The sequence below is a fragment of the Bombus pascuorum genome, chromosome 13 (genome assembly GCF_905332965.1).
Source record: "Bombus pascuorum chromosome 13, iyBomPasc1.1, whole genome shotgun sequence".
Classification (NCBI taxonomy): domain Eukaryota; kingdom Metazoa; phylum Arthropoda; class Insecta; order Hymenoptera; family Apidae; genus Bombus; species Bombus pascuorum.
In genome coordinates this window covers 6,075,444-6,100,232 of record NC_083500.1, presented here as the reverse complement: position 1 = coordinate 6,100,232, position 24,789 = coordinate 6,075,444, and the positions used below count along the sequence as shown (strand labels likewise).

General features: G+C 33.9%; 1 protein-coding gene and 1 long non-coding RNA gene across 7 annotated transcripts in view; one reads left to right on the top strand and one right to left on the bottom strand.

Moving 5' to 3' along the window:
* Positions 1 to 24,789, bottom strand: part of LOC132913490 (uncharacterized) — a 41,238-nt gene that overhangs the window by 6,264 nt on the left and 10,185 nt on the right. The window contains exons 2-9 of one of the 2 annotated variants that reach the window (XM_060971888.1): positions 5,324 to 5,542; positions 3,601 to 3,905; positions 2,488 to 2,559; positions 1,480 to 1,703; positions 1,291 to 1,388; positions 825 to 1,136; positions 357 to 743; positions 48 to 286 (exon numbers count right to left, since the gene is read on the bottom strand). In XM_060971888.1, the coding sequence (XP_060827871.1) occupies positions 48 to 286; positions 357 to 743; positions 825 to 1,136; positions 1,291 to 1,388; positions 1,480 to 1,703; positions 2,488 to 2,559; positions 3,601 to 3,905; positions 5,324 to 5,437 (1,751 nt within the window). In that variant the 5' untranslated portion in view covers positions 5,438 to 5,542. The remainder of the gene's footprint in view (positions 1 to 47; positions 287 to 356; positions 744 to 824; positions 1,137 to 1,290; positions 1,389 to 1,479; positions 1,704 to 2,487; positions 2,560 to 3,600; positions 3,906 to 5,323; positions 5,543 to 24,789) is intronic. The other variant, XM_060971889.1, reaches the window with a different exon arrangement.
* Positions 6,634 to 14,557, top strand: LOC132913500 (uncharacterized). 5 transcript variants are annotated; one of them, XR_009659389.1, is made up of 5 exons: positions 6,634 to 6,803; positions 6,923 to 7,617; positions 10,608 to 10,861; positions 10,928 to 11,256; positions 13,690 to 14,557. It is a non-coding gene; the product is annotated as an uncharacterized LOC132913500 (long non-coding RNA). The 5 variants fall into 5 exon arrangements; XR_009659390.1 differs by lacking the exon at positions 13,690 to 14,557 and adding an exon at positions 11,477 to 12,259; XR_009659388.1 differs by lacking the exon at positions 13,690 to 14,557 and having other exon boundaries at positions 10,928 to 12,259.

The window sequence follows — 24,789 nt, the reverse complement described above, 5'->3', positions numbered from 1 at the left end:
ATGATCTACTAATGTTAAAGAATGATTACTTCATTGTTACAATATACCTTGTTGTAGTTGTGTGTACAATCTCCCTTTCAACTAAAAAGACAGGCTGACTCGGATCTGCGCGAGGTGTTGTGATAGATGTCGGAGTATTGCTCAGCACCGTTGGTATGATTTCAGACTGGCCTTGAAAATTGCGTCTGATAATCCAGTTTTTTGGAAGCCATATCTGTGTCGGCCATTGGAAGCTCCTCGTGGGTGTTTTAACTTTGCGCAATTCTTTCAACAGGACTGGTTCACGCTGAGAGAAACGAACACATTGTATTCATATGCGAATAAGTGTTTATGACAATATCTGCAGTTCTACGTACCTCTTTCATAAATGTTAAATCACGATTAAGAAAGTAAACTGTCTGCTGTAAATTTTGATGAGTGCATAATGTGAGAGCTTCTTCGTGTGCGCTCCATTCGCACTCTTCGATAAATTTCTCCTCAACTTCTCTCATTCTATCGCGCATCCATGGTTCTATTCGCGACAAAACTGGATGTTCGTTCTCTATATGGCATTTCAACGCTTCTTTCGTTTGCAACAGTTTACGCTGCACATTTTTCACGGCTCGATGCATTAATACGACCGACTGTGCTTGCTGAACCAACAGTTGAGCTATTCCGTTACCGAGATCGAGTATGTCTGGATGCGATAAGATGTTAGAGAACACTCGTTGCAAATATTCTCGCATAACAGCTTCGTTGACTTCCTAAAGGTGATCACTATCAATAAGAATACATCGCACATATTTATGACAACTTCATAGTGATTGATATAGAAGTAATCGTACTCTTTCTATCTCTTCATCCGGTTTTTTCCGCGCTCTCAACTCAGAAATCAGTCTTTCTCTGAAATGAAGAAACCAGCCTCGTGTCTCTCTCTCCAAAATAGCAACTAAAATCGGTAAAGCTTTTCTGATGATGTCTCTGCTAAATAATCTAAGATCAACCACTGCTCCGGCGGGTGTTCCAAATACGAAAGGAACCGGGATAGGTAATAGTTGTGATAATTCTCTTTCCACTTCGAATTTCTCCATCGTCGCTCGTCGAAGCTGTTTTCGTACGAAACCACATAGAAGTTCCAGAGAATCTTCATACTCAGGCTGCAATTTGTAGTGAAATTTATGAAGATCTTAGAAAGCAATGCTTTTCATCATATTAATATATTTATTTATAATTTCTATTGACATAGCCTTTGTTTAAAGTAGCAATCCAATGTAACTGAAATAAATATTTTAGAGGACTTATTCAATTTACCCTGCACACTAATTCGGCAACCAAGTACCGACATCTCTCCTCCCTGATTTTAGCATCCAAATTATGTGCTTGAAGCGATGGTACGCCAATTATAATATCTAAAACGTAATAACGTCCAATTGTACTTAAATAATATTGCCTCTTGCGAATTCATTCGAGATAGAAAGGACTTTCTTAATGAATTCATACCAAGAAGCCGTAACAGTCCTGTTAGTAAAGCTTTCAGAGATTGCGAAACACTGAAGCAATGGGAGACCAGTCTGGCTTTTGCCGTAACTACAAGGAATCTAGTTGCCAAAGCGAGATCCCGAAGCAATGCATCTCGTCTTCTGTCTCGTCCACGCTGAAGAAGTCCGCTCAATCTCCATCGGTGCGTCTGCCCAGCGAAATTGATCGAGTCTACCTCGAATTCCCTGAAAGACAAATTGTTTATTAACACTATCGACTTTGGGATAAAAGGAAAAAAAATATGGAGAAAATCCAAAAACAGAATGTTACGTCTACATTGTGAATATATGTATATATATAAAAAAGAAAAAATACATTTAACATATATACGTACATAGAGAACAAACATATCCTGGAATATGTACAAAATTTTTACACTGTTGCAGCGTTTCTAATTAGTGAATAACCAAAACAGAAGAACCTTACACTCTCCACTCCCTATTTGTGGAGCTAAAGCTAGTGATAAGAATTGTTCGCTATAGTACAAGCACACTTTAAACGCTTTAAAAATAAAAAAAACACAACCTACACCGTATATTAATTGTGTTTTAACAGCTAGGATTTACATCATGCCGTGATTGCCTAAGTATTATTTGTTATAAGCTGTGTTATCTCTACGAAATCCCTTCACACATAGACCAGATATAAATCTTTTTTTTTCAGTGAATTCGTGCACTTGGCAATCCCTCGTTTTATATATTTGATCTCTGTCCGATGGAAATCGATCAATTAATTAATCGCCAATTGTTGTCAGGGTGAATTTCGGATGAAGATGAGAAGACCATGCTGTTTTGTGGTATCATTTACACAGATTTTGGGTTTTTAGAGATATAACTTCCTCGTTAAAAAAGAAAAAAAAAAAGATGATCGTGAGAGATGAGTGATCCCAGTCTCCAAAATCATTGCACAGGGTAACGATCATTGTTTTGGTCAACTTTGAATATTGTGTGACGCTGGTGTATGACATACCCGCATCTTCGAATGCTCTCCAATTGAGTGGCATTCAGCTTCTTCGGTTTTCCGTACTTCTCCTTCTGAAAGCTTTACAAAAATTGTTAGAAAATATCAGACACAAACGAGTGGCTGTTTGGTTTTACACATCCTTACGAAAACGAGGCACCATTTGGGTTTGGTTCGCTCACTATTCTTATATTATCAAAACGAAGTGATATACATTAAGGCTGACTATTTGAATAGTTAAAAAATAAGATTCCTCTAAGGTTTTGCAAGGGAATTCAATTATCACAAATTCCTCTTTTGTTCTTTTTCAAATTTGCGTAAGCGATAAACTCATATGACATTTATACACATGATGTTTTCTAAACATTTACGTATTTCCTGAAATTATATATGTTATATACGTATATTCCTTGCATCCTAGAAAAAACTAGCATCAGTGAGAGCTTCATTCAAGCCTTAAAAACAAATATCTGTTAGTAAGTACTCGCGATGTTTATACTGTGCGCAGAAAAGTCGCTAATATCTAATTCTAGGGGATACAATCGCTACGATATTGTGTTTCGAAGCATATTCAATTTAAGTATAAACGTCATTAATCCTTAAGTTGCAATAAGATTCGTTAAAGATTCCAAAAATTCTTAGCCTATATTCTTAGCCCTATTTTTAATCTTTATCATTTGATTTTTTAAATCAGTACTGTCCAATACTAGGGGTGTAGTTGATTATTTTTATTTCTTAAATATTATTTTATCTACTATGTGATTCATAAAAGACTGGAAATCTTTTGTGTTTTTTTACGCATAATATGCCTTATTTACTCTTTTATTTACAATACGTTCCCTGACTAAATCTAAATACAAAATCTAAGCAGAAAACACGTGAAACCATAAATCTTAAATTAAATCATTTTCTAAGTTACAACTCCAATTTCACTAGTGACTACAAGTCTTGGATAGTACTGCTTGAAAAAACTGAATCCAATTCGCACTTGGTCGACGAGTATCGCAACTGCAGGTTTAAAGACGTCCCTAACGTGAGAGCTTACGAATCTGACACTACTGCTACCTACAAAGATAAAGATAAATATTTAAATGGATATCTCGTTATTATAGGAAGACCTACCCTCGTTTGCTGATGCTTTCCAGCTGCTTTTTGGTCAATCTCCTTGGTTCACCCTTGCTGTCTACGGCGACTGAGTCTAATTCGTCGAAGCTGGGCGCGACGAACAGATCCTTCAGGTGGTGTTTCTTTCTCGCAAGCGTGTCTTCGCCCTCCGTACACGTGGACAGTGCCGGTGGAAGGATGATAGGGAATGTTCTCCAGTGATAGAGGAACTGTTGCGCAACTTCTTTGATGTTGTGCACCAGTGCCTCGACTTCGGCTGGCGCACCACGCAAATGAGACGTATCGAACTCCACCGGCTCTTTCTAATAAAGAGTAAATAGGTTTCTTCGTAAAATATCAATTGTATATAATTTAATATCAATTAATATCAATTATATATACACTTTAAATAATTCATTGTTATTTAACTATTTGCTTTTTACAATAGACGGGATGAATATAAAATGTGATTAAAGTAAGTGAAACCTTAAAATTTTTGAAAACAGGATTTTTGATCTATGATTATTGTGGCATTTAGAGATATGCATGAACATTCGATTATTTAAATTAAACGAGTAACGAGACGCCTTTTCCGGATAGATGTTACGGTTATATTCTACTATTTTATTCATATAGAATAAAATAATGTTTCTGAAGTAACGAATAAATATGTGTTAACTGAAGCTAATATAGCAAATTAATATTTAAGAAAGTTTTCTCTATGTTATCCTGTACCAATTTTTGCATTTCCAATTTTTGTAACAAAGAATGCTACATATACATACATTTTCATTAAAATAGGTTTCTTATCTTTATATATTGCATTATTCTGTTTACCATCAGACGTACTTATTAATTTGGAGCACTCCTTGGATGGATATTATGCAATTATTAATTAACCGTATAGTCGTTAAAAATCACGACAGTATTCCTCATTGGATATTTTTCTTTGGATGAACTTGTGTATTATAGTAATAAAATTCAAGGGCAAATTCGTGACTGCTTTAAAAATGAAGCGCTTAGTCTCTTAACTATTACTTAATTCAGTTGGACAGTAAACAATAACTAGTTCCCAACCGCACTGAGATACAATTCTAAAATGTTATAATCTAAATATGAATAATTTTTTGCAGTGTGCTGCAGTGTTATTATCGTTAATACATTTTACATTGTGCAATATCGAATTTACATATTTTAATTAATATATCCGAATACTAAGATTGTATAACGTCTTTTTTCGTTATCACTGAAAATTCTTATTTCCATAATATGTCTTGTTACATGCAAATACAATAGGAGACAAGAATTACATATTCCATACTGTATGATTATAGCTGAATACAAATATTACACTACTTTTATTATAAAATATAATAACATCAAGTTCATCGTTTAAATTAAACGAATAACGAGATGCTTTTTCCGGGTTGATGTTACTAAACTAAAACTATTTTTTCTGCTCCAGAAACATTATACTCTTTCCACGCGTAATGTGCATAACCATTAAGCGAGTAATTAACGTCAGATTAAATGTCCAATGTGGTTCCTTCGTTGTGCAACAGAAATCTAACAGACAAATACATACATCTAAAACATTATTTAAAGATAATTTGAAGATAATATAGTATTAAACGCAAATAGGATAGTACCTGGCATTTTTAGCAAATAAAGGATCTAAGTCTATTTTCTGTTAAATGGGATTCTTCATAATATCATTTTCTGTTCAATGGGATTAATGTACCTCGGGCTGAAGTCCATCTCCATTCTGTCGGTGACAAGGTTGTTGGTTGTAGGCCTGGTGATTTGGTGCCGTGTTGGCGGAGTTGACGGAAGCGGAATTCAAATTGTGGGGCATCTCGCGCGTGAAAAGCGTGCGCGGCGGTTGGGGTCAGCTACCCCGTATACCGACTATCTCCTCATACACCATGCTGCTGGTAGCAACCATTTATCATTCCACGCCCTGAAATATCAATTATAATTACATATGTATAATCAAAGATCCAAGATAAGGGTTATTCTAAGCATTTTTTTGGGAAAACTCATTGAGTAAAAATCAATTTTTATTTAAATAAAAGCTATGAATAAATGTGAAAGAAATTATTCAAAACACAATATGATTGAAAAATATTAGTTTTTAATTGTTCTGATTACGAATAACCATTACAAATGATTAAAATTTCTTTTTGGTTAGGAACGACCATTGTCAACGAATGCATTTCAATTTTGGATACCAGTAACCAATATAAATGACTGCAATTTCTTTTGGTAACCAGCAACATACTATCGATAGTGTGCATTTTGTTTTGGTTGCCGATAGCTATTATCGGTGGCAACAAATGCTTTTGGTTACCGTCAATTAATATTGACGACAACATTATCTCTGGTTACATTTGATTATTGTCAGTTGTTATTAACATAACTGATAAAATGCCTAAATTATGGAACTTATGCATCTTATACAACGAAGAAACTGCATGAAAATATATGAAACAAAGAATAGTATAAAAGATATTGTTTAGATATTTTTATTAACACATGCATTGATAATGCACATTGTACTACAATATCTTTTAGATTATTCCTCGTTTCATATACTTTCATATCTTTTCTTTGCCTAATAAAATACATAATATCTACAATTAATCTTTCTATATTCTCAGTGAATAGGTACTAATTGTAAGTAATGTTAATAACAATTAACAATAACTGTAATTGTAACGAGAGAAATTTTTTACCGCCGATAATAGTTATCGGTAACTAAAGTAAAATGCGGTTCATCGATAATAATTACTAGTAACTAATCATTTATATTGATTATTGGTAAACAGAATTAAGTTTCCTTTATCAATAATGATTATTCTAAATTAAAATTTTTTAATTAAAGATATTAATCTCATTCGAATGAGACCTCATACCATAACTTTTAAAATTTGTTTTAATAACAATTATAATGTCTCTATATAATTAAGCAATCGTGAAAATTATACTTAATTATACTTAATATTTTATTATTATATTGATCATTATTTTTATAATTGTATTTAGAAATATATATTTATATCGCTATATCTTTTTTATTTATAATAGGACGATGAGGGAATAAAATCATCGTGATGCAATCAATTTCTGCTAAACATCATACTTTGTTAGAGACAGTAGGTGTCCTCTTATAGCCGGGAGTATATATAAACGCAGGTACGTGTAACAAATTGATTTTGGATGTAAGTATCGAAGAAGAATAAGGTAGCGTGTTTGCTTTATTACATGTAGTAAAAATTGGTTTACTCTATCGTATTAACTTTACTGTAATAACATTATCGTATCAATACGATTATTTTAGGTACATAAAATGACAAATATTGTATGTATGACATAGAATTAAAATAGCAGTACTTCATTAAAAACTATTGACACACCTACGTTAAAGGAATTTTCACCAACGGCACCACAACGAAAAGATTAAAAATGACAGCGATATAACCTTCAATCTACAATACGACGTAATACCGTCCAGGAAAATAAAGAGAAATAGGGAATCGAACTTTTTAGCACGTTATGCTGATACTGGTAATGTAGTAATATCGTGACACAGATCGTGAATGGAAGTGTATAGTACATAAAAAGATAGAGTTTTAGGTTATGTCGAATCGAGATTAACGTTAGGTATCACGTGAGCTGCTGTATAAGGCGATTAATTACAGTAAATCCTGCGAAGTACGCTATTTCTTTAGGAAATTGCAAACCTAGATAGAAATAGGCAGAGGCAAAGGAATGCGAAATTCCTCGAAGGAAGTCGTCGTAACACGAATCGTGTGTATTCTGCGTAAAAGTAGATTTTACTCAATGTACATGCCGGGCAAAAGAGACGGGCAAAGAACTGGAATGCTCAGAATGTTAATCGTTTAATGGGATATAATCGGTTAATGGGAGTCTGCATTCAACCGAAGCCTTCCATACAAGCCGGATGATCGCGTTTCGACCCCTCGTGCGACTTCATTTTTCATCACGACAATAAAGATTAGCTTGTCGTTAAAGGTGAATTATTAAGACTATTATGAAACAAGTTGGAAAGCGAGATATCGTTATATGTATACAATAGGTGATTATTGGCTGTGGTGATGGTGGCTGTGAAGAATATCTGCACAACATTGTATTTATTATAGCATTCACACTGATTAATTAGTCCCAAGTATATATTTATATATTTTATGTAATTTCGGCTTCACGGCCGGAAAATGGACTTGATTTTATAATATTTTTGAAAACTCGTATATAGTACTCGTATCAAGTTTGTAAAACTGAGCCTATTCTTATATATAGGGTGCAACAGAACATATAATAGAAAGGATAGAAAACCTTCTTCTAGACATATATTCTATCCGTTTTCGTTTACGAGATACGACGAACTTTTCTCTCTTGATTTTGCGTTATCTAATTATCTTTACAGAAGATGGAGAAGAAGATAACCACCTTGCGTTTTAAGGCAAACCTGTAGACGTCTTATTATAGACCCGGTTACACTCTGAATGGTTCCTGATGTTTGCCGAATTTGTTGGGAAGCTTATTCAACATCTTCAATAAGTTTTGCATTTATGAAAATTCGTTATGTCTCATAGGCGAAGGCAGATAGAGCATATATTTATATGAACTTTTTTCATTGCTTCTCGTCATATCACCCGGTAAGATATTAGTGACTACAATGACATGTATCTTATATATATATATAAATTATATAAATAAAATACATTGTAGTTATTAATATCTTATCAGATTGTTAGTTATATTTTATCCTCCTTAATAATTTGTCTTATCCTATAATATTGAATTCTATTAACATCTGTTGTTTCATCACTACAGTTTACCCTCTTATTTTTATAATCTCATTAGATTATCTCTGTATATATTCTCTGTTTGTTAGTTCTCTGTCTATTATCTCTGTATATATGTAATTATAATAAATATATAATGTTCGATTTACGATAACTTAATCTCTCATTCTCGGTTAACAGATTAATGATAGTTTTAAGCTGGCAGATTTCTCCATCATTTTTATGCAAATGCGACTCCTTTCAGCGTGCAGCTAACATTTAATCCGACCCCGTGTCGCATGCATGATAAATAAGCGCACGCTGTAGTTACAGGTCGTAATTATCGCGGAGTATCATTCTTTCGTGTCAAGAAGAGACCGACCTCGCCGCACTGTTCGGCTTTTCCTATCCTTACAAGGGACCTACACATTGTTCCAAACTGGCAGAATACCAACATCGTCTCGTGTTTCCCACTGGGACACAACGATACCTCATATCTGGAAATAATACGCATCTACTGCTTCCTGTCGCTTTAAAACGATTTACTGTATCTTTTCACTCGGGTCTTGTCTATCTAGTTTACAGAACATGTTCAAAATAAGTACGTACACTCCTGCTTGTACACAAAATAGAGCCCCATTCATTCGAACACCTATTAGCCGAATACCCTAATATCCGAACGGTTTATTATCTGAACATAATATTTCCCAGTAATGGATACTTAGATTTGATAGACGAACTAAAAACTGAATCGAAATTTCGAATTAATTAAGAACAGATATGATAGAGAAATTAATATCAATTATGAAAAGTAACTTCCTTTATTTCGATAGACTTTTGACGAAAGATTTTTCTAAGGTAAATACGTAGCAGGTTATTAAACAGAGTTTTTTACTTATTGCATTGTGCTGAAATTCCTCTGTACCATTTCAATTTGTAATTCTTATTAAAAGAATTAAAAAGGAATATTAATGGTACACACGTTTTCAAGTATCTTTTAATTGTTACTGAAAATCGCAATGCCTGTAATACGTAATTTAACGATTATGGCATCTCGTTTGTTCGCGACTCATCCTCATTAATCTTCATGCCTCTTTTCCCATGGCTGCCATTATTCCTGGCATTAGGAGCACGTTATTAATTGCGATATTGTATCATTTCCTCGTTAATTGTGTTAATTGACTCCGGTTCGCCTGGAGTATACTATTATTTTATTCAATTCCAGCGTCAAAGCCTATGATCTGATATGATTAGTAATGGATTTTCTATTAATCGGATTCAAATGGCTGTTGAAATTCAATCGAGAGAAAGAGTGAGAAAGGAAACCGATATGATAAAAATAAATGAAAATTTCTCTTAGAAACTCGTTGCAAAATAATTAACGACTCTCGATCTTCTGTATGTTCTAGTCTAATTAAAACGTCCCAGTGCAAAGAAATATTCTAATCTGTTCTTCTTTTCTACTTTTGAGATCTTAGAGCGATTGTCATATAGACAAATTTAAATAATAAAAAACAGCAGGCAAATTGTGAAAGCAAACGTCGAAGTGAATGTAAAAAGATTGAGCTGCTTCATACAGAGTGTGCAATGAGAATTAAAGTAATTTGTCTAGAACACTAAGATAGCACAGTTTCATTTAGGGCAATGTGATATTAATTACTAGCAATAAGGATAGTAATAAGACTCAGAGGGATAGTACAAAATAAGACTACGTACAAGAAAGATTGTTACTTATACAGAGTGTCCCAAACTTAACTCTCCATCTACAACATTATTTCTACTGACGTTGTCTAGTAGTTGATCTTTGTATGTCCTTTACGTATTCACTTACAAAATAACTAATATGTAGTACCAAATCTTAATCTCTTTGACGTCATTTAACTCTTATTAGAAAGGTTTCTTCACAGAGCGAGTAATTTTGTAATATTTAGAAATCATGAAGTTGGTCAGCTTCGTGCTACTTAGAGTCGGTTACTTCACTTGCTAAGAAATAATTTCCTGTTTCCTTGTTAATGCCACGCTATTTACCTTCTATATATTTGCCTGTGAAATATGAACACATAGTAAATAATATCGATGCAAGGGCCAATGGAACCGTACATTCATTTTGCAGGAGAACGGTTTAGTTACGACTCATGATTCTTTTTTCAAAGTTGATGCCCGCGATGTTAATATGATAGAGTAAAGAAAACTGATCTTTTGGCCTTTGTTTTTCAGGTTCAAGGACAACGTTGCGCGGACCTTTCGGGTGAAATCTCCGTCAAACCGAAGGTGGTAAAGTCGTCAGACTGTCAGACTTATGATGACTTTTATCGACAATATTTACACACCCTGTACATTAGAAAAACGACTTTGTAGACATTCGTATTTTCGCGGCGATCAACTTCAACGCTTCGATAACGGAACAGAAAGAAAGAAAGGAACGAATTAAAAATAATTGAAAGAAAGAAAGAAGAAGGAGGAAGGCAAAGGTAAAAGAAAAAGAAAAATCGTCTATCGCAATGGCTGCGACGTGTTAATTATCCAAATGCTTCTAGTTCACGGTTCGAGTGATCGACGAGTTTCACCGTTCCGCTTTGTGTTCCCATCCACTTCCGGGCTTTCAGAGGACGGGGAAAACAGAGCAGGAAGATCTGTCTTCGTATCAAGATTTAAAATTCTGTCTGGCGCTTTACAAGAAGACAGTCAATACGAAGGTATTACAGGGAACAGAGGGAGATATAGGAAAAAGAATAATGGAGTATGCACAGGGGATCTACCGGTAGTTTTCTATTTCTTTCCTCGTTGAAACGTTACTTCTACAGTATCGTTGAGGAACGGTATCGGTTCTAACTACTCTTCACTGATCCATCGAGCCTTTACAGAAGTAAGTTTTATTTTAAAACAGGATAGATAGCTAGGTACATGCTAATTACGAAGGAGAAGTTAAATAACGTGATGTAACAGAATAAAATAGCAATGTAATATGTGCAGTCGATGTTAAAACGAGTCTTTGCAGCGTTCCTTTTTTGGAATTTATTATATTTTAATATTTTTTTTATTGAGAATATTTTCCTTGAATTTTATAAAGACGTTTTCGTTTTCAGTAAGTTTCTGGAAATGATTTATGATCACCGACAATGGTTTGTCTGAGGTCGGACACTCGAATAAGCTACTTTAAGTAGAATGTTACCGCACAGTCGCACAAACCTACTCTATTTCTGTGCCACAACACTGACTGTATTCTAGACAAGCTGCTTTGTGAAATTGCCTTTTAAAATCTTATATGTACTTAGTAAAGAGAGTATTTTATACCATTTTATTACCTTAGTAACTTATTACATGCAAATTGATTTGGATTAGAACAATTATGTTGGTGTATGTGGTAACAGAGGCGATGCAAAAGAACATTTCCGACTCTGCTCGAATGCGTTCCAAGTAGGTTGGCAAGTGTACCGGGGCACGCTGGCTTTTGACCCACTTTGAGCTTCGCAAGCTCTCCTAACCTTAAAACAAGCACTGCTATTCCAGTCTATACTGCTTCTAATACGTTACATGTTACTTGACTGCAGTTTCAGCATGCTGCATGCGAGGCCTGTCAAATTACTAAGGAGGAAGTTTTAATTCTCTTCGATCATCATTTTCGATAGAACTAACTTTTCGATTGAATAACGAGGTTCTTTCGGCCTGTAATAGTCCAAAGGCTGCTGGAACAAGGCCTCTAAATCGATCATGATTCCAATACATTATAAATTCTTGGATTTGAAACCTTAGGCGAAGAAGATATAGCTAAGTTACAGATTAGGTTATGAATTGATAACTGCAATTGTATAAACTATAGTCTAATAAACATGCACATATGTATACATACATACATACATACATATATATACGGAATGTTGCTCCTATTTTTTCCAGCCTTACTTACTTTGCTATTTGTGACGATACAAAAAATGTTTGAGACAAAAGTTGTATGATATAGAAGGTGACATATTGTGTTTTTACTTTTTATTTTTAAATGAATAACCCCATATTTTTGTTACATATCCTTGTAGCTGACATTTAGACGTCTTCGAAATGCTATAAACTCGTGCCTTTTGAAATATCCGTAATCGAGATATGAACTTTAAAATCCGATATGCCGCCGGCAGTAGAATTACCCGATATACACCACGACGCGACACATAAAGATGTTCTTCATAATGCTACTATGAAATTTCTGGCGTGTCCAAAATAGTCGGTCGTTTCCAAGTAGTCACTTTTGGGCAATTATACCTTGTATTGTTCTATCGAATTTGAAAGTTTACATCTCGGCAGCGAATGCAGCAAAGAGCAAGAGTTTCCAATGTTTTGAAAACGCTTGAACGTCAACTAAAGGAGTACGTAACGAGAAATGGAGGCATCTGTTTTAAAAATCTTAATGTCAGCTCTGTTGGATGTTTCAAGATCGTCGCAAGGTGAAATGGATGAAAGCACGGTACCTCATCCCCGATATCATACAGTTCTTTTCTGACACATTTTTTTGTTTCAAATAAGGGTAATTAAGGGTGACAGGATAAGGCAAGGTATATATACAGGGTGTATCTTAGCTAAATGGGATCACCTAAGCTTCTTAGAGTAAAATTACACTATTTCAAGGGGCATATGATGGTGGAAAGAATCTGTTCGCAAGTTCATCTCTTTTGTGGAAAAATTCAATATTTAAACATAACTGGCCAAGATTCATGGCAAAATTTCCTGAGTTTTCTTTGATTATTAGCAAAAGCCAAGTTCAAAGCTATTCTACGTTTCCATGTGCTCCTTAGAAAATCATAATTATCTGGCATGAAGCTATGCTATGGTGAACCAAGTTAATGATTATCGTGACGTAGAATGTGGATTTTGATATTTTATATTCTAGAGAAATATGTTTGTTTTAATAATTTTTAATTATAGTACATATCTGTATAGTAAATGAAGATATAGATATGTTTAGATAGGCGTTGAATTAAAATTTAGCTTCAAAGAATAAATTACGATAAAAACAAAATGCATAAAGCGTACACATATACAAAGAGATTATATATAATACATAATAATCGATACGATATATAGATGCATTACGATATAATACGATATACAATTTCAAATACAGCACAACTTCAAACGCGGAATTATTTGCTCGTACCGATCATGGACCAAATATATATAGTAGCAAATTTGAATACGAGCTTCAGTTTCGTTTTCCAAGAAGGAGCGCGAATTTTTCTTTAAAGAAGAATTAATAAATCAAATCGATAGAGAGCTGGAGCAATAAACGAAGTTCTTCGTGTTCATTCAGGTTCGTAATTGGCTCCTCGTGCTATGGCGAGAACTATTTCCGGGCCACTTGGTTTTCGCGTGTATATCACGGACACTTGAAGGGAAAAAGTTTGCTTCAAGGTAACTGGAGCAGGGAATGAAACATGGCAGGTATTTTTAGAAGATCGTAAACGAATAATTTTCGATTACAACTAAGAAAAATAAAATAAAATAAAATAAAAGAAAAATAAAATATTGTTCTTATTGGTCTTTAATTTATATAGAATGGACCAAAAGTCACGTCACACGTGTGAATTTTTCAATTGACAAAATTTCCAACGAAGACTGTCTTTATTGGACTACGGACTTCTATGGAAATTCATATTATAACTTCATAGGAGACTTTTATGAACTTCTATCCCGAGCATCAACTTGCACAGGAAAGAAAAGTCAATTACGACAAGATTCAGAATCAGACACACGAAAATCCCATACGAATACCTCCTAAAAAAAGACAGAATCTCCAATTTGCAGGTTATGCAATCAGATAATAATCACCATATACCTGCAATATGAATGTAACATGTAGAGAATAACATGTATAATAAATGAAAGATACAATCGTACTTGTAACTAACAGTTAATTTCATTATCTTGAATAATGTATTTAGGCTTACCCAAATAACAAATAATTTATTCCTGTTTTTCATTTAGACTTTGAAATAACAAATAAAATTTATTCAATAATGCCCAACATTGCATACAACGTACCTATTCTACCATTTCAATAGTAAAACTTTTTTCTACTTCTTCATTTTGTACTCTCTTTATGTATTTTCCAGAAAATATACTTCCTTCTATATTTCCAGTTCTACAAGTTAAAGAAATAATCACTAAAATTATCATGTGGGTAAACATTCACTCGTTGTTTAGTACAACACAAAGAAATACAAATCATTACTTTCGCCTTTCTCTGAATAAAAGAAAATTTCTCTATCATCCCAAAGACCATAAGAAAAATTGAGATATTCGTTTGGAACATATTATCATGTAAAAAATTCATGTAAAGATGAAAAATTATCGATAAAAAGAGTACGAATAAATCTTCTACGAAATATCTTCAAATAAAATCTTTAAATGGAATCATCAAATAGAATCTTGAAGAAAAATTATCGTCTAATTAGTTCACATAAAAATTCAGTTATTTTAATTCGATATGATACAGTCGTGATTAAGGTTGTGGCGTTGCATTCGAGAACAGAAGCAAGCTACATGCGATCGGTCAGTAAAAATGCAAATGGAATGAATGGAGCCCATTCATAGATTCGTAACAGACAACGAGGCGTGCAATCTTCGTCGTGAAAGTTACAATCATCTTGGAGAAACTGCCTCCCCACTTATTCTGTTCAAAATGTTCCATCCCTGTCATAGTATTAAAGATTTTTGCTTACAAAATTTGGCGATTTTATAATCATTTGCGTATTTATTTTATCACTCCTTATTATACGTTATTTTTATATTATTTCTGAATATATTTATACGCTATAACAGAGATGTTCCAATATACTGAGACGATTTTAAAGAAATTATCACTAGATTATTACTAGAAAACCAAATTTACTAGATTATTAATGCACAATAACAAGGTTATCACAGGAAAGATCATTTGAACATTAACGAATTAAAATACTTCAAATTAAATTGCTAATATGTTTGGTAAATAATTAATTAAATTGGCAAATAAATGGATTAAAAATTAATGCATTATTCTTTTAAAAAGCTCATATATGGTAAAATTCATTTAATTAATATAACCAAGTCTTTTGATAAGATATTAATGTTGAAGTAGTGACGTATCTTGAGTCTAGTTATTCGTTCTTTTCTTGTTCTCATAACCTTTTTTACTTAAAAAGCATGACTTTTTTGCTCTCCAGACAAACAGGAATATCCATGTTGTTCTTTTGTTTTCCATTAAATCGGAGACGAATGTTACGCCGTGTAAAATTACACGAACCATGGCGTAACACACGAGAGTATATATACAATGACTCGTATACATTGTACTGGTAGACGATACATAAAGGGGTGCCTCGGTCGTCTCATTACTCTTGTGTATAGCCGTGTAGCCGACGTACATTGCTTTTAAGCCAGTTCCACGTATTTAATATTCGATCGACGATAAATCTCCGACAAGCTGGCGAAACGTTCGTCAAAGTGTTGGAGTATATCTCGATATTCATGCCTTGCGCGTTCATTTGATTGGGAAACTATGACAGATTTGCATTTATAGCTGAGTAATTGAATGATGAGAATTCGAATATTTGGTTATGTGAACTAATCGAAATTTTGGGAATATCGAGTACTTGGAATTTGATGGATGTAAAATATTTGGCACTTTGGGCATATCGAGTATTTGGAATTTGGCGAATATGGGACATTCGAAATTTGATAAATGGCTAAATATTTGGGATTTTAGGTATACAGAGTATTTGGAATTTGGTGAATTTCAAATATTACGAATTTCTAAAATATTGCATATTTTCAATTAGATTAACATCTAAAATATTCAATGTTTCTTGAGCTTTAAATATCCGTAAATGAATATTTGAACATATAAATAAATATATACTTTTTAAATTTAGTGAATAATAAATATTAAACGTTCTTATTTTATTTTTACTATCCCTGAAATTTTTATACATATCTGTTCCAACTTCTCCCAAAAAATTTTTCTCTTCTTTTTGATCATAAATTCTAGTACTGGATTCCTGGTTGTCTAACGGGGATTTTTTCAGAAAACGTCGAGGAAAATATTTTTTGCTATGAGCGGAATCAAAGGGAAAACTGGAGGACCAACGAGAAATTTGGGCTGAGAGGAGACGGTTGTTTCATAAATGTAGGTCGGTTACGAGAAAGAAGAACGATTTTCTCTAGAAGCTGGCTAAGCCACGCGTAACCACCGAGTTCGTTTGTCGCAGAATCTCTTCTTTTCATCTCTTGTCTCGTCATATTTTTCTTTTTTAGAATTGATCAAAACAACCAAATATCAAAAAATACTCAAACTTCCTTTTCACTGCAATTTCACCACCAATTACCTCCTTTCTTTTTTTTAATAATACAACGTTATAATTTTAAATTTTATTGGGCTCAACAACGTTAAGCTTTCGAATAATCTAACCTAACAGAGAAGAAGAAGAATAGAAACAGAATCTTTCCAAAGTATTCAATAGTATACGCATGAAAATACATACAACGGTGTCATTTTAGAGTTAAATTTCCCTAAACTGCCTTATCCTTTGCATGTCAAAGCAGAAAATTCAATCGAACAAAGGAAAGAGCATTTTCGACCCTGTACACGAGCCTGCAAAGGGCGAAGACTCGGAAGAGAAACGGAAGAGGAAGAGGAATGCGGGAGATCCTCTTCCGTGAAATACGGGTCACACTCGAGAGGATATGCAACGATGGAAGAAAGCCCTGGATATTTCCAATAACGATTCGGCTCTATCTGGAGCACCGGGTGGCTCGTTATCGACGCCGATTATACTCGACTTTACCAAAGGAACAAGGCCTATACAACCTGGATACGTTCGGTTATCCCCGAGGAGGGTTTTTAATAATAGCGAAACACGCAACAATGCCCCGTAACGGGCAAACCTGATGCGACCGTAATTTTTCCTCTCTCCTCTTTTTTTTCTTTTTCTCTCTCTTTTTTTTTACGATTCAGGTTGCATCAGGTACATTGGTAGACCCGGTTCGATCGATCTATCGGTTTTTAGTGAATGTCTATTCAATTTGCATCGGTCGAAAGGGACTTGTTATCAGACTTATTAAAAAGCATGAGAAACGAGGGACTTTATCGATGCATTATGGGCTTGGAATGGAAACCGAAGTCGACATCAATTGTGAGGCAGATATTTCCGGTTCCAGGAAGCTTCTTATAATTGTCCGAGGCTAATAATCGTAGGTATAGACGGTGGATTTTCATGCACATTCTATCGCAGAGCTAATAATGGTAAATAGATTGCGGACTTTTATGCATATTTATATAATACGTACGTCTGCGAATATAGGCGAAGAAATGTAATAATAAAAGAAATTGAATTAAACATTCGTCGTATTATTAAAGATATTAAATAGATCCGAAGAGAGAACCCTGTTTGAATTTGATATTAATCGTTGGTAACTTGAACTAAATGTTGTATTTCGCGGTTCAGGGTCCGAAAACCTGGCCCAAACCGAAACTATATTTTACCCATTAACAATCGAAATAACTTTGAAGAGAAATTTCACGAGAAGAGGATTAAAAATTGGAAATCGTAACTGCAAGGCGGAAGTATTACGAAATTTCTGACTTGATACATTTCATAATGGAATAAATAGTGTCCTATTAGAAGATTTAAGTCGTTCAATTCATTCCTGTGTCAAAGATGACGTAATTTAAACGTCCAAGGAGAACGAGACCGACGCGTGGAAAGATATCTGGATACTGAAAGAAAAATGTACAACCTCGGTACTCAGATTCTTTAGCCAATTTGCTTTTTTATCTGCGGTTTACCGTATCGGAGGATAGACACGGATAACTAACGACAATGAACATTCGTACGAATTCAGTATCTTTCCGTCATTGACAACTAATAAATCGTTAGTAAAATTTTACAAATTAAAAGCTGTAATTTACAAGACACTGATAAATGCTCTTACACGAGGGTAACAAATTTGCTAATAAGAGAAAATGGAATTTCACAAATAAATTTCATGGTATCTGATTATTATATTTGGCATAAATTAAGGAAGAAATTTGTTCAGATTAAGAAACGAAGAAAGATTACTAACGAGAATCTTTTCTCCTCTCATAATTGAATCAATTTTTCTATGCGTGTGATAAACTTAAATTACATCCAACGAAAGATACACAATTATCCACTGTTATTAATTTTATGAGAAAATTTATTTTAAATTAGATATAATGCTAAATAGCACAGGAATAAATAGGCTTTGGTGAGCGTGTTAGAAATGGAATAAAAATTCAATATTAAAACGAAGGAAGAGCACTTTCATCCCAGTCGACTGGATATCCAAAAAAAGATTTACTTGCAAAGTGTTTCAAAGTCTATCGAAAAGCTTCCTGCAAAACCTGTTCACACGCTTTCTCTCGAGCAAGTACCAGAGAACGTGTTTGAGTATGCGTGCCTAAACTCGATTCCGTCGTATCGACCCTCGAACATATCCCCAGGGGTGGTGTAAGCAAGCCGCCGTATCCAACGAAAGCAAAAAGGGATTCCCCTCTGGGAAATCGATATATTTTCTTCTATTAAAAAGTGATGTTTCTTCTATTTCCTACACCTTGGTGGTTCTTAATTGATTTCGAAAAGAAAGCTGTATGTTCTATAATGTACCGAGGGAATTTCTATCTATCAGTATCTTTTAATACAGACTGAAACAAAGATACGGATGTATGGAAACAGCTATACTATACAGGGTGTCCCAGAATAAATAGGCAATATTTTAGGCGCGACTTCTGCAGATCCGAGCAAATCTCAACAAATATAAAACACGTACGTTTTATCGAGTTTTTCAGAAAGTAATTTCGATCTTTTGCGTGAATGCAAGTCGTTTCAAACGCTCATAAACGATCGAGTTCGATGACTTTAATGACCTAGCGAATTTCTCGCGTTGTTACGAGACGATCGCGTTTCGATTCAAAATTTTAACTTAGGTTTAAACCGTTTAAGAAATTTAAATCTAGAAGATAATAATAATAATAATAATTTATTTTTCAGTCTCCCTGGTTATGAAAAGAGACTCGATTTATAATTGTTATATGTTACATGTATTTTGATTTGCCTTGCACTGCGAATCAACTGTACTCTTTTGAATGTAAATCCTATAAATACTAATCCGATCCAAAAGGTTTTAAAAATTTACATTTAAAAGATATTAACGTGATTGGGAACGTTTGAAAAATTAAAATCTAACAGACGTTAGTTCAATCTAAAACATTTCAAAAATTTCAATTTAGAATATATTAAACCACTGTAAAATATTACAAAAATATCAGTTCAAAAGATAATAACTCCATTCATATCGATCAGTGTGGTTTGTGTGCCTCGTATAATCCGTAGCAATACCAACGAAACAATTCGCAACGTTCTATGAATCAAGCAAATTACGATAAAACCTTCTAACTTTTACAAATCACTTAACCAATCATATGAAACTATAAAATTGTAAATCGATTTTTAACCGATTTCACGATTTCATCACAGCACACATATAAGATAAAAAAAAAAAAAAGACACGATAATATCGTATACACTGCGCACGCGTGGATGAAAACGCGTGCGTGTAGGTGGACAGAATCGATGCGTTCGCATGCAAATTACGAGGACCGCTGCGACCAACATGAACGCAACGCGGAAGGATCGAGTTTATTCAAATTCGATGATGCACGACTCTACCACCGTTGCTCGACTTGTATTTCCTGGTCAGTGGATTTTTCGTGTCCGTAACACGATAACGGGTTTCCGCGGAAACGCTCGCTTAATTCGAAACGATCTAGCGGAACGCGGAAGGATCGGGTTCATTTAAATTCGTATATGTTTCACGAGTAAAAATTTTACGAACGCCGGCAACGCTGTTCGTTGCGATACTGCAACGAGAAGAGAAGCTGGTGAAATACGAAATTATACGAAGTATCGCTTTGACGACCGTATGTATTTGACAAGCGTACAATCTGAATTGCCGCGTATTTTTGGAACGACTGAAAAGATTCAAAAGGTCGGTCGGAAAGTTCGTTCTGATTTACATTTCGATTCGATCTACATTTATTGAATTACGTAGGTGCGATTTTGTTCCACAATCTTTCTCCATCTTTCACGCAATTCGAATATTCCATCCTAGTTATTCATTACAGAGAAAGAAAGGTATATGATTTACATTCAAAAGTATAAAAGTTTATTACCATCAGTTGACTATGAATTTCTAGTTTAAATTTATAGCATCAACTTATAGTTTCAATAAGTGATTCGATTTTAATTGATTTCCAGTTCGTTTGAACTGTTTTACTCAAATTACTGGAAAATGGAGCTGTCTCTTTAATATCTATAACAGCCTTTTCAATTGTTAATCCATTCATTGTTATTCCACTTCTTGTTCACATTGCCATGGATACATCAAAGATAAGAGTGAAAAGTAGTCAGGTCATTTCTTGCTTCTAATAACATATTACATATTTCTTTAGTTTAATTAAAAATTGTTAGTCGAAAATGTATATTCGCGTTTGATATTATTTCGATCGTACGATTCTCGATAATTCGACTAGAACTTGTTACGTCTCGTAACGATATAATAGAGAATAAGAGAAATATATTTTCTTACTTTGGTCATTCGATACCAGATTAAATTACATCGATATGGATCACAGATAACGCCGAGGTCTGCCTTGATCCTGCAGTTCCAGAAATTACTAGAGATAACTTCTGGCCATATAGCAGGATAAATTTCTGGCCATATATATCCGGACACTATTATCTTAATAAATGATTTACATTAAAAGGACTGCTGTTTTGTATTTTGTTTAAAAACTACTGGAAATAATAAGTTAGTTATATATTGTCCACCCTGTATTGAATTAAACTGTATATTTGTATTGTACCTTAGAATGAAATTATATTTCAATAATATTCCTACTTAGAAAAAGGAGAAAGATAAAATCTGAATAAGATTAAAACTGTATAATTTTTACAGCCCAAACTATGACCAATATGTACTGTTGTAGCTATCTGTAAATGTAGTTTAACATTTTGTTTTATGTCTACAAAACATGTATGTAAAACCAGGTCCAGTCTCTAGGCCATCAGACTGCAATAAATACAGGAATACAATATTACTATAATCGACATGTATTAGATAAAATTCTTGCAGATACAGTGTAGATCTTAGTGTAATATAAAATGAAAGATCTATCTGACAAAAACCCTTTATACCTGTATGTCTCGTAATATTTCTAAAACACCATACTTTTATTCCAAGGGAGAAGAATAGAGTGGAGAATGAATAAAGAGAGGGTTAAGAAAGCCTCTGGAGAATCTAAACGCTCATTTGCATCGCGGAGGAGTTAAATAACAGGCCTTCATAGTACACGTAACATGGTACATGCATATAACAGTGATTTCACTATTACCAAGAAAGAGTGTCTCGACGATGTCTTTCGGTTCTTCCAAACAGGATCAGCTCGTTGGAAACGACACTTAAATCCAGTCTGCTCTTTCAATCCGTTCAATGTGTGTCGTTAACATACACACACACATACAACACAGTTCTATCTCTTCTCATCGTGAAACCTTTCGCATGTCTCTCCCTCCCTCTCTCTCTCTCTCTCTTTCTTTCGCTCTTTTTCACTGTCGTTCTGTTAACACTGCACACACCGCGTTCCGTTACGTTGTTAAGAAGCCCATTATCCAATCTGTTGCAAGATACATAGTATATGTGCACCTGCACCACTCCCATGGTGTCGTCGACGTGGATATCAACATTTACCCTCCCTTCTTACTTAGAAGTTCCAAGAACATCGCTACTTTTCCACGCTATTATTTCCCAGATTCGAGGTTTTTACCTGAGATATCCTATAGAATAACATTGTTGAGAGATAGAAGGTACCTAATCAGCAATATAACGTATACAATAATATACATAACTAGAATACATAATAGAAACGTACTATATAATAAATACTTAATATTGTAATGGAATATTTTCATCTCATTTTAGGTTTAATTATTTCTGAAAAATATCTCAATCAGATGAAGCTACGTCATTTTCATGCTATGAATTAATCACTTATTAACTGAAAATATGGACATGCATTTTGTATAAAACTCTTGCGTGTACGAAATATCTAGAGTTTATATGTAGAAGGTGAAAGAAATCTTGAAGACTTGATTTGAAGATCCTTTATGAAGGAAATAAATCTTCGACATTTGCTTTACCTTCCATATCTATAGAATATATAATATATATACAAGCTAAAACAAATCTTGTAGATTTCATTTGAAAATCCTTTGCGAAGAAACCAAATCTCAAAGATTTGTTCTACCTTCTATATTTATAGAATATATAAAGTATTTAGTAAGGAAAACAAACGTTGAAGATTTCATTTGTAGATCCCTTAGGGAGGAACAAACCTCCAGGATTTGTTTTACATTCTAAATATATTTTTTATCTTCTATTTTATTATTTACTATAACGCTTGTCTTTCCTCGGGTTACTTACAACATATTTACATTTGTATTGTACATTCTAAACTCTTATCTTACTAATTACTTAACTCAATACCTTAATATCTTAAGTAAATATTAACTTTGCCTTCTAAGTATAAATTCTACAAACTAGTATTTCCAATACATTTAGCATTAGAGTTTTACACAGAATGGATATTGTACATATTTGCGTGCAAACAGACAGGGCAAACTCGAAGAAGTGAGGAAGAATCGAAACGTCGGAAGCTAGTGCAACGTATTATTATTAAAAATACAATAGAAGCCCGAAGAATTACAAATGCGTCGACTAATCATCGTGCAAAATCTAACATTTCGAAACACCCTGTATAGAAAGGGAGATGCAGTCAGCAGACTGCATGAAATATTAGGATGGATTTTGCATTCTCGAGACTCGCATGCACCAGTCCGCGTAACAATGTCACCCCCAGGGGTGAGAATGGTACACCCTCGAATGGCGAGGGGTCGCCATCCACTTTTGAATTACGCTAGATTGTACGGGCTCGGGAAATCAGCTGGGGTGACAACTAGTCTCAGGTTCCTATAGGGTGTCTCTCTGAACTTTTCATGTCTTTTCTTTTGATATCGAGCTTCTCCCAGTGTGACCAATCGTATACAGGGTGTCTCACCTAACTGTTGATAATAGAAATTAATAGAATATTAATAGAAATAAACGTAAATTGTATAAATTACGTACATGGATAATTATGTAAATTTAGAATAAATTATAAGAATATACAATATTTTTGTATAGCCAAGTTCATGTTTTGTCGAATATCATTGTGTATTTTTAAATATATCTATATCTTTTCTTATAAAAGCAACGGAAAAGATTATATTACTATCTATGTACACAGTAGTAGCAACAGTACAATTCTTATTTCATTTTTGCAAAGCTGGGTTCATTTTTTGGCGAAACTTGAAATAAAAATTTCACTCTTACTACTACTATGTACATAGATAATAATATAATCTTTTCCGATGCTTTTGCAAGAAAGGATATACGTAATAATTTAAAGATATAGACACTTTTGAGTGAAATAACTTCTCTTGCAAAGCTTGGATGATATTTTATACGTATGTAATGATTATATGACCTGTTACAAGTTCCTATTAATTGACAACATGCAAAAATCACAGCCTACTGCGTTATGATTTTTGGATCAAGTTACATTGCTCGTATAAAATCGAATACCGCGTGTTATTTCCGATTTATTTATATATATAATATGTAGATTATAATAAAATATGATCGTATTCGGAAGAAATATATCCGGACCATTGAAACATACATAAATTTTATTGCATATGAAAAGCATTATACTATACTTCCTACTTTCTTATGCAAATGCTCAATCATTATATAGAGGGTCAATATCTGTACACAGAATGTCTCAGTATTGATGGCACAACCTGGAGGGGGTGATTATACATGAGAAAATAAGTCGAAAATATGGAAAAAATTTTTTTCATTTGTGGCTTCATTTTCGAGGAAATCGTCTTCGTATTGCCCTGTATATTACCCTAATGCATTGTAGACTATGGGTCCTTTTACATTTTTGGTTTAAGATTTAAGTTAGGTTTAAGACAACTGATTAATAATTAATTTCTTTTTTAAATTATTTAACTGCTTTAAGTCGAAGGAGAATGGCAAAGTGACGGTACACGAATCTTCCGCTTTCCTCCACTTGTTCCTAGCTATCTCTCTAAGAAAGCCTTTGCCAAGGCTTCACCGTATGGTTTAGACACAACAGAGATATTTGTCCGTTTTTCTTTTTCCCGTCGAGTTTTATTAAAGAAACAACTACCTCCGTTTTATCGAAGGAACGCTGCTAAAAAGAAAAGTATCATTTGTTTCTGTCCAA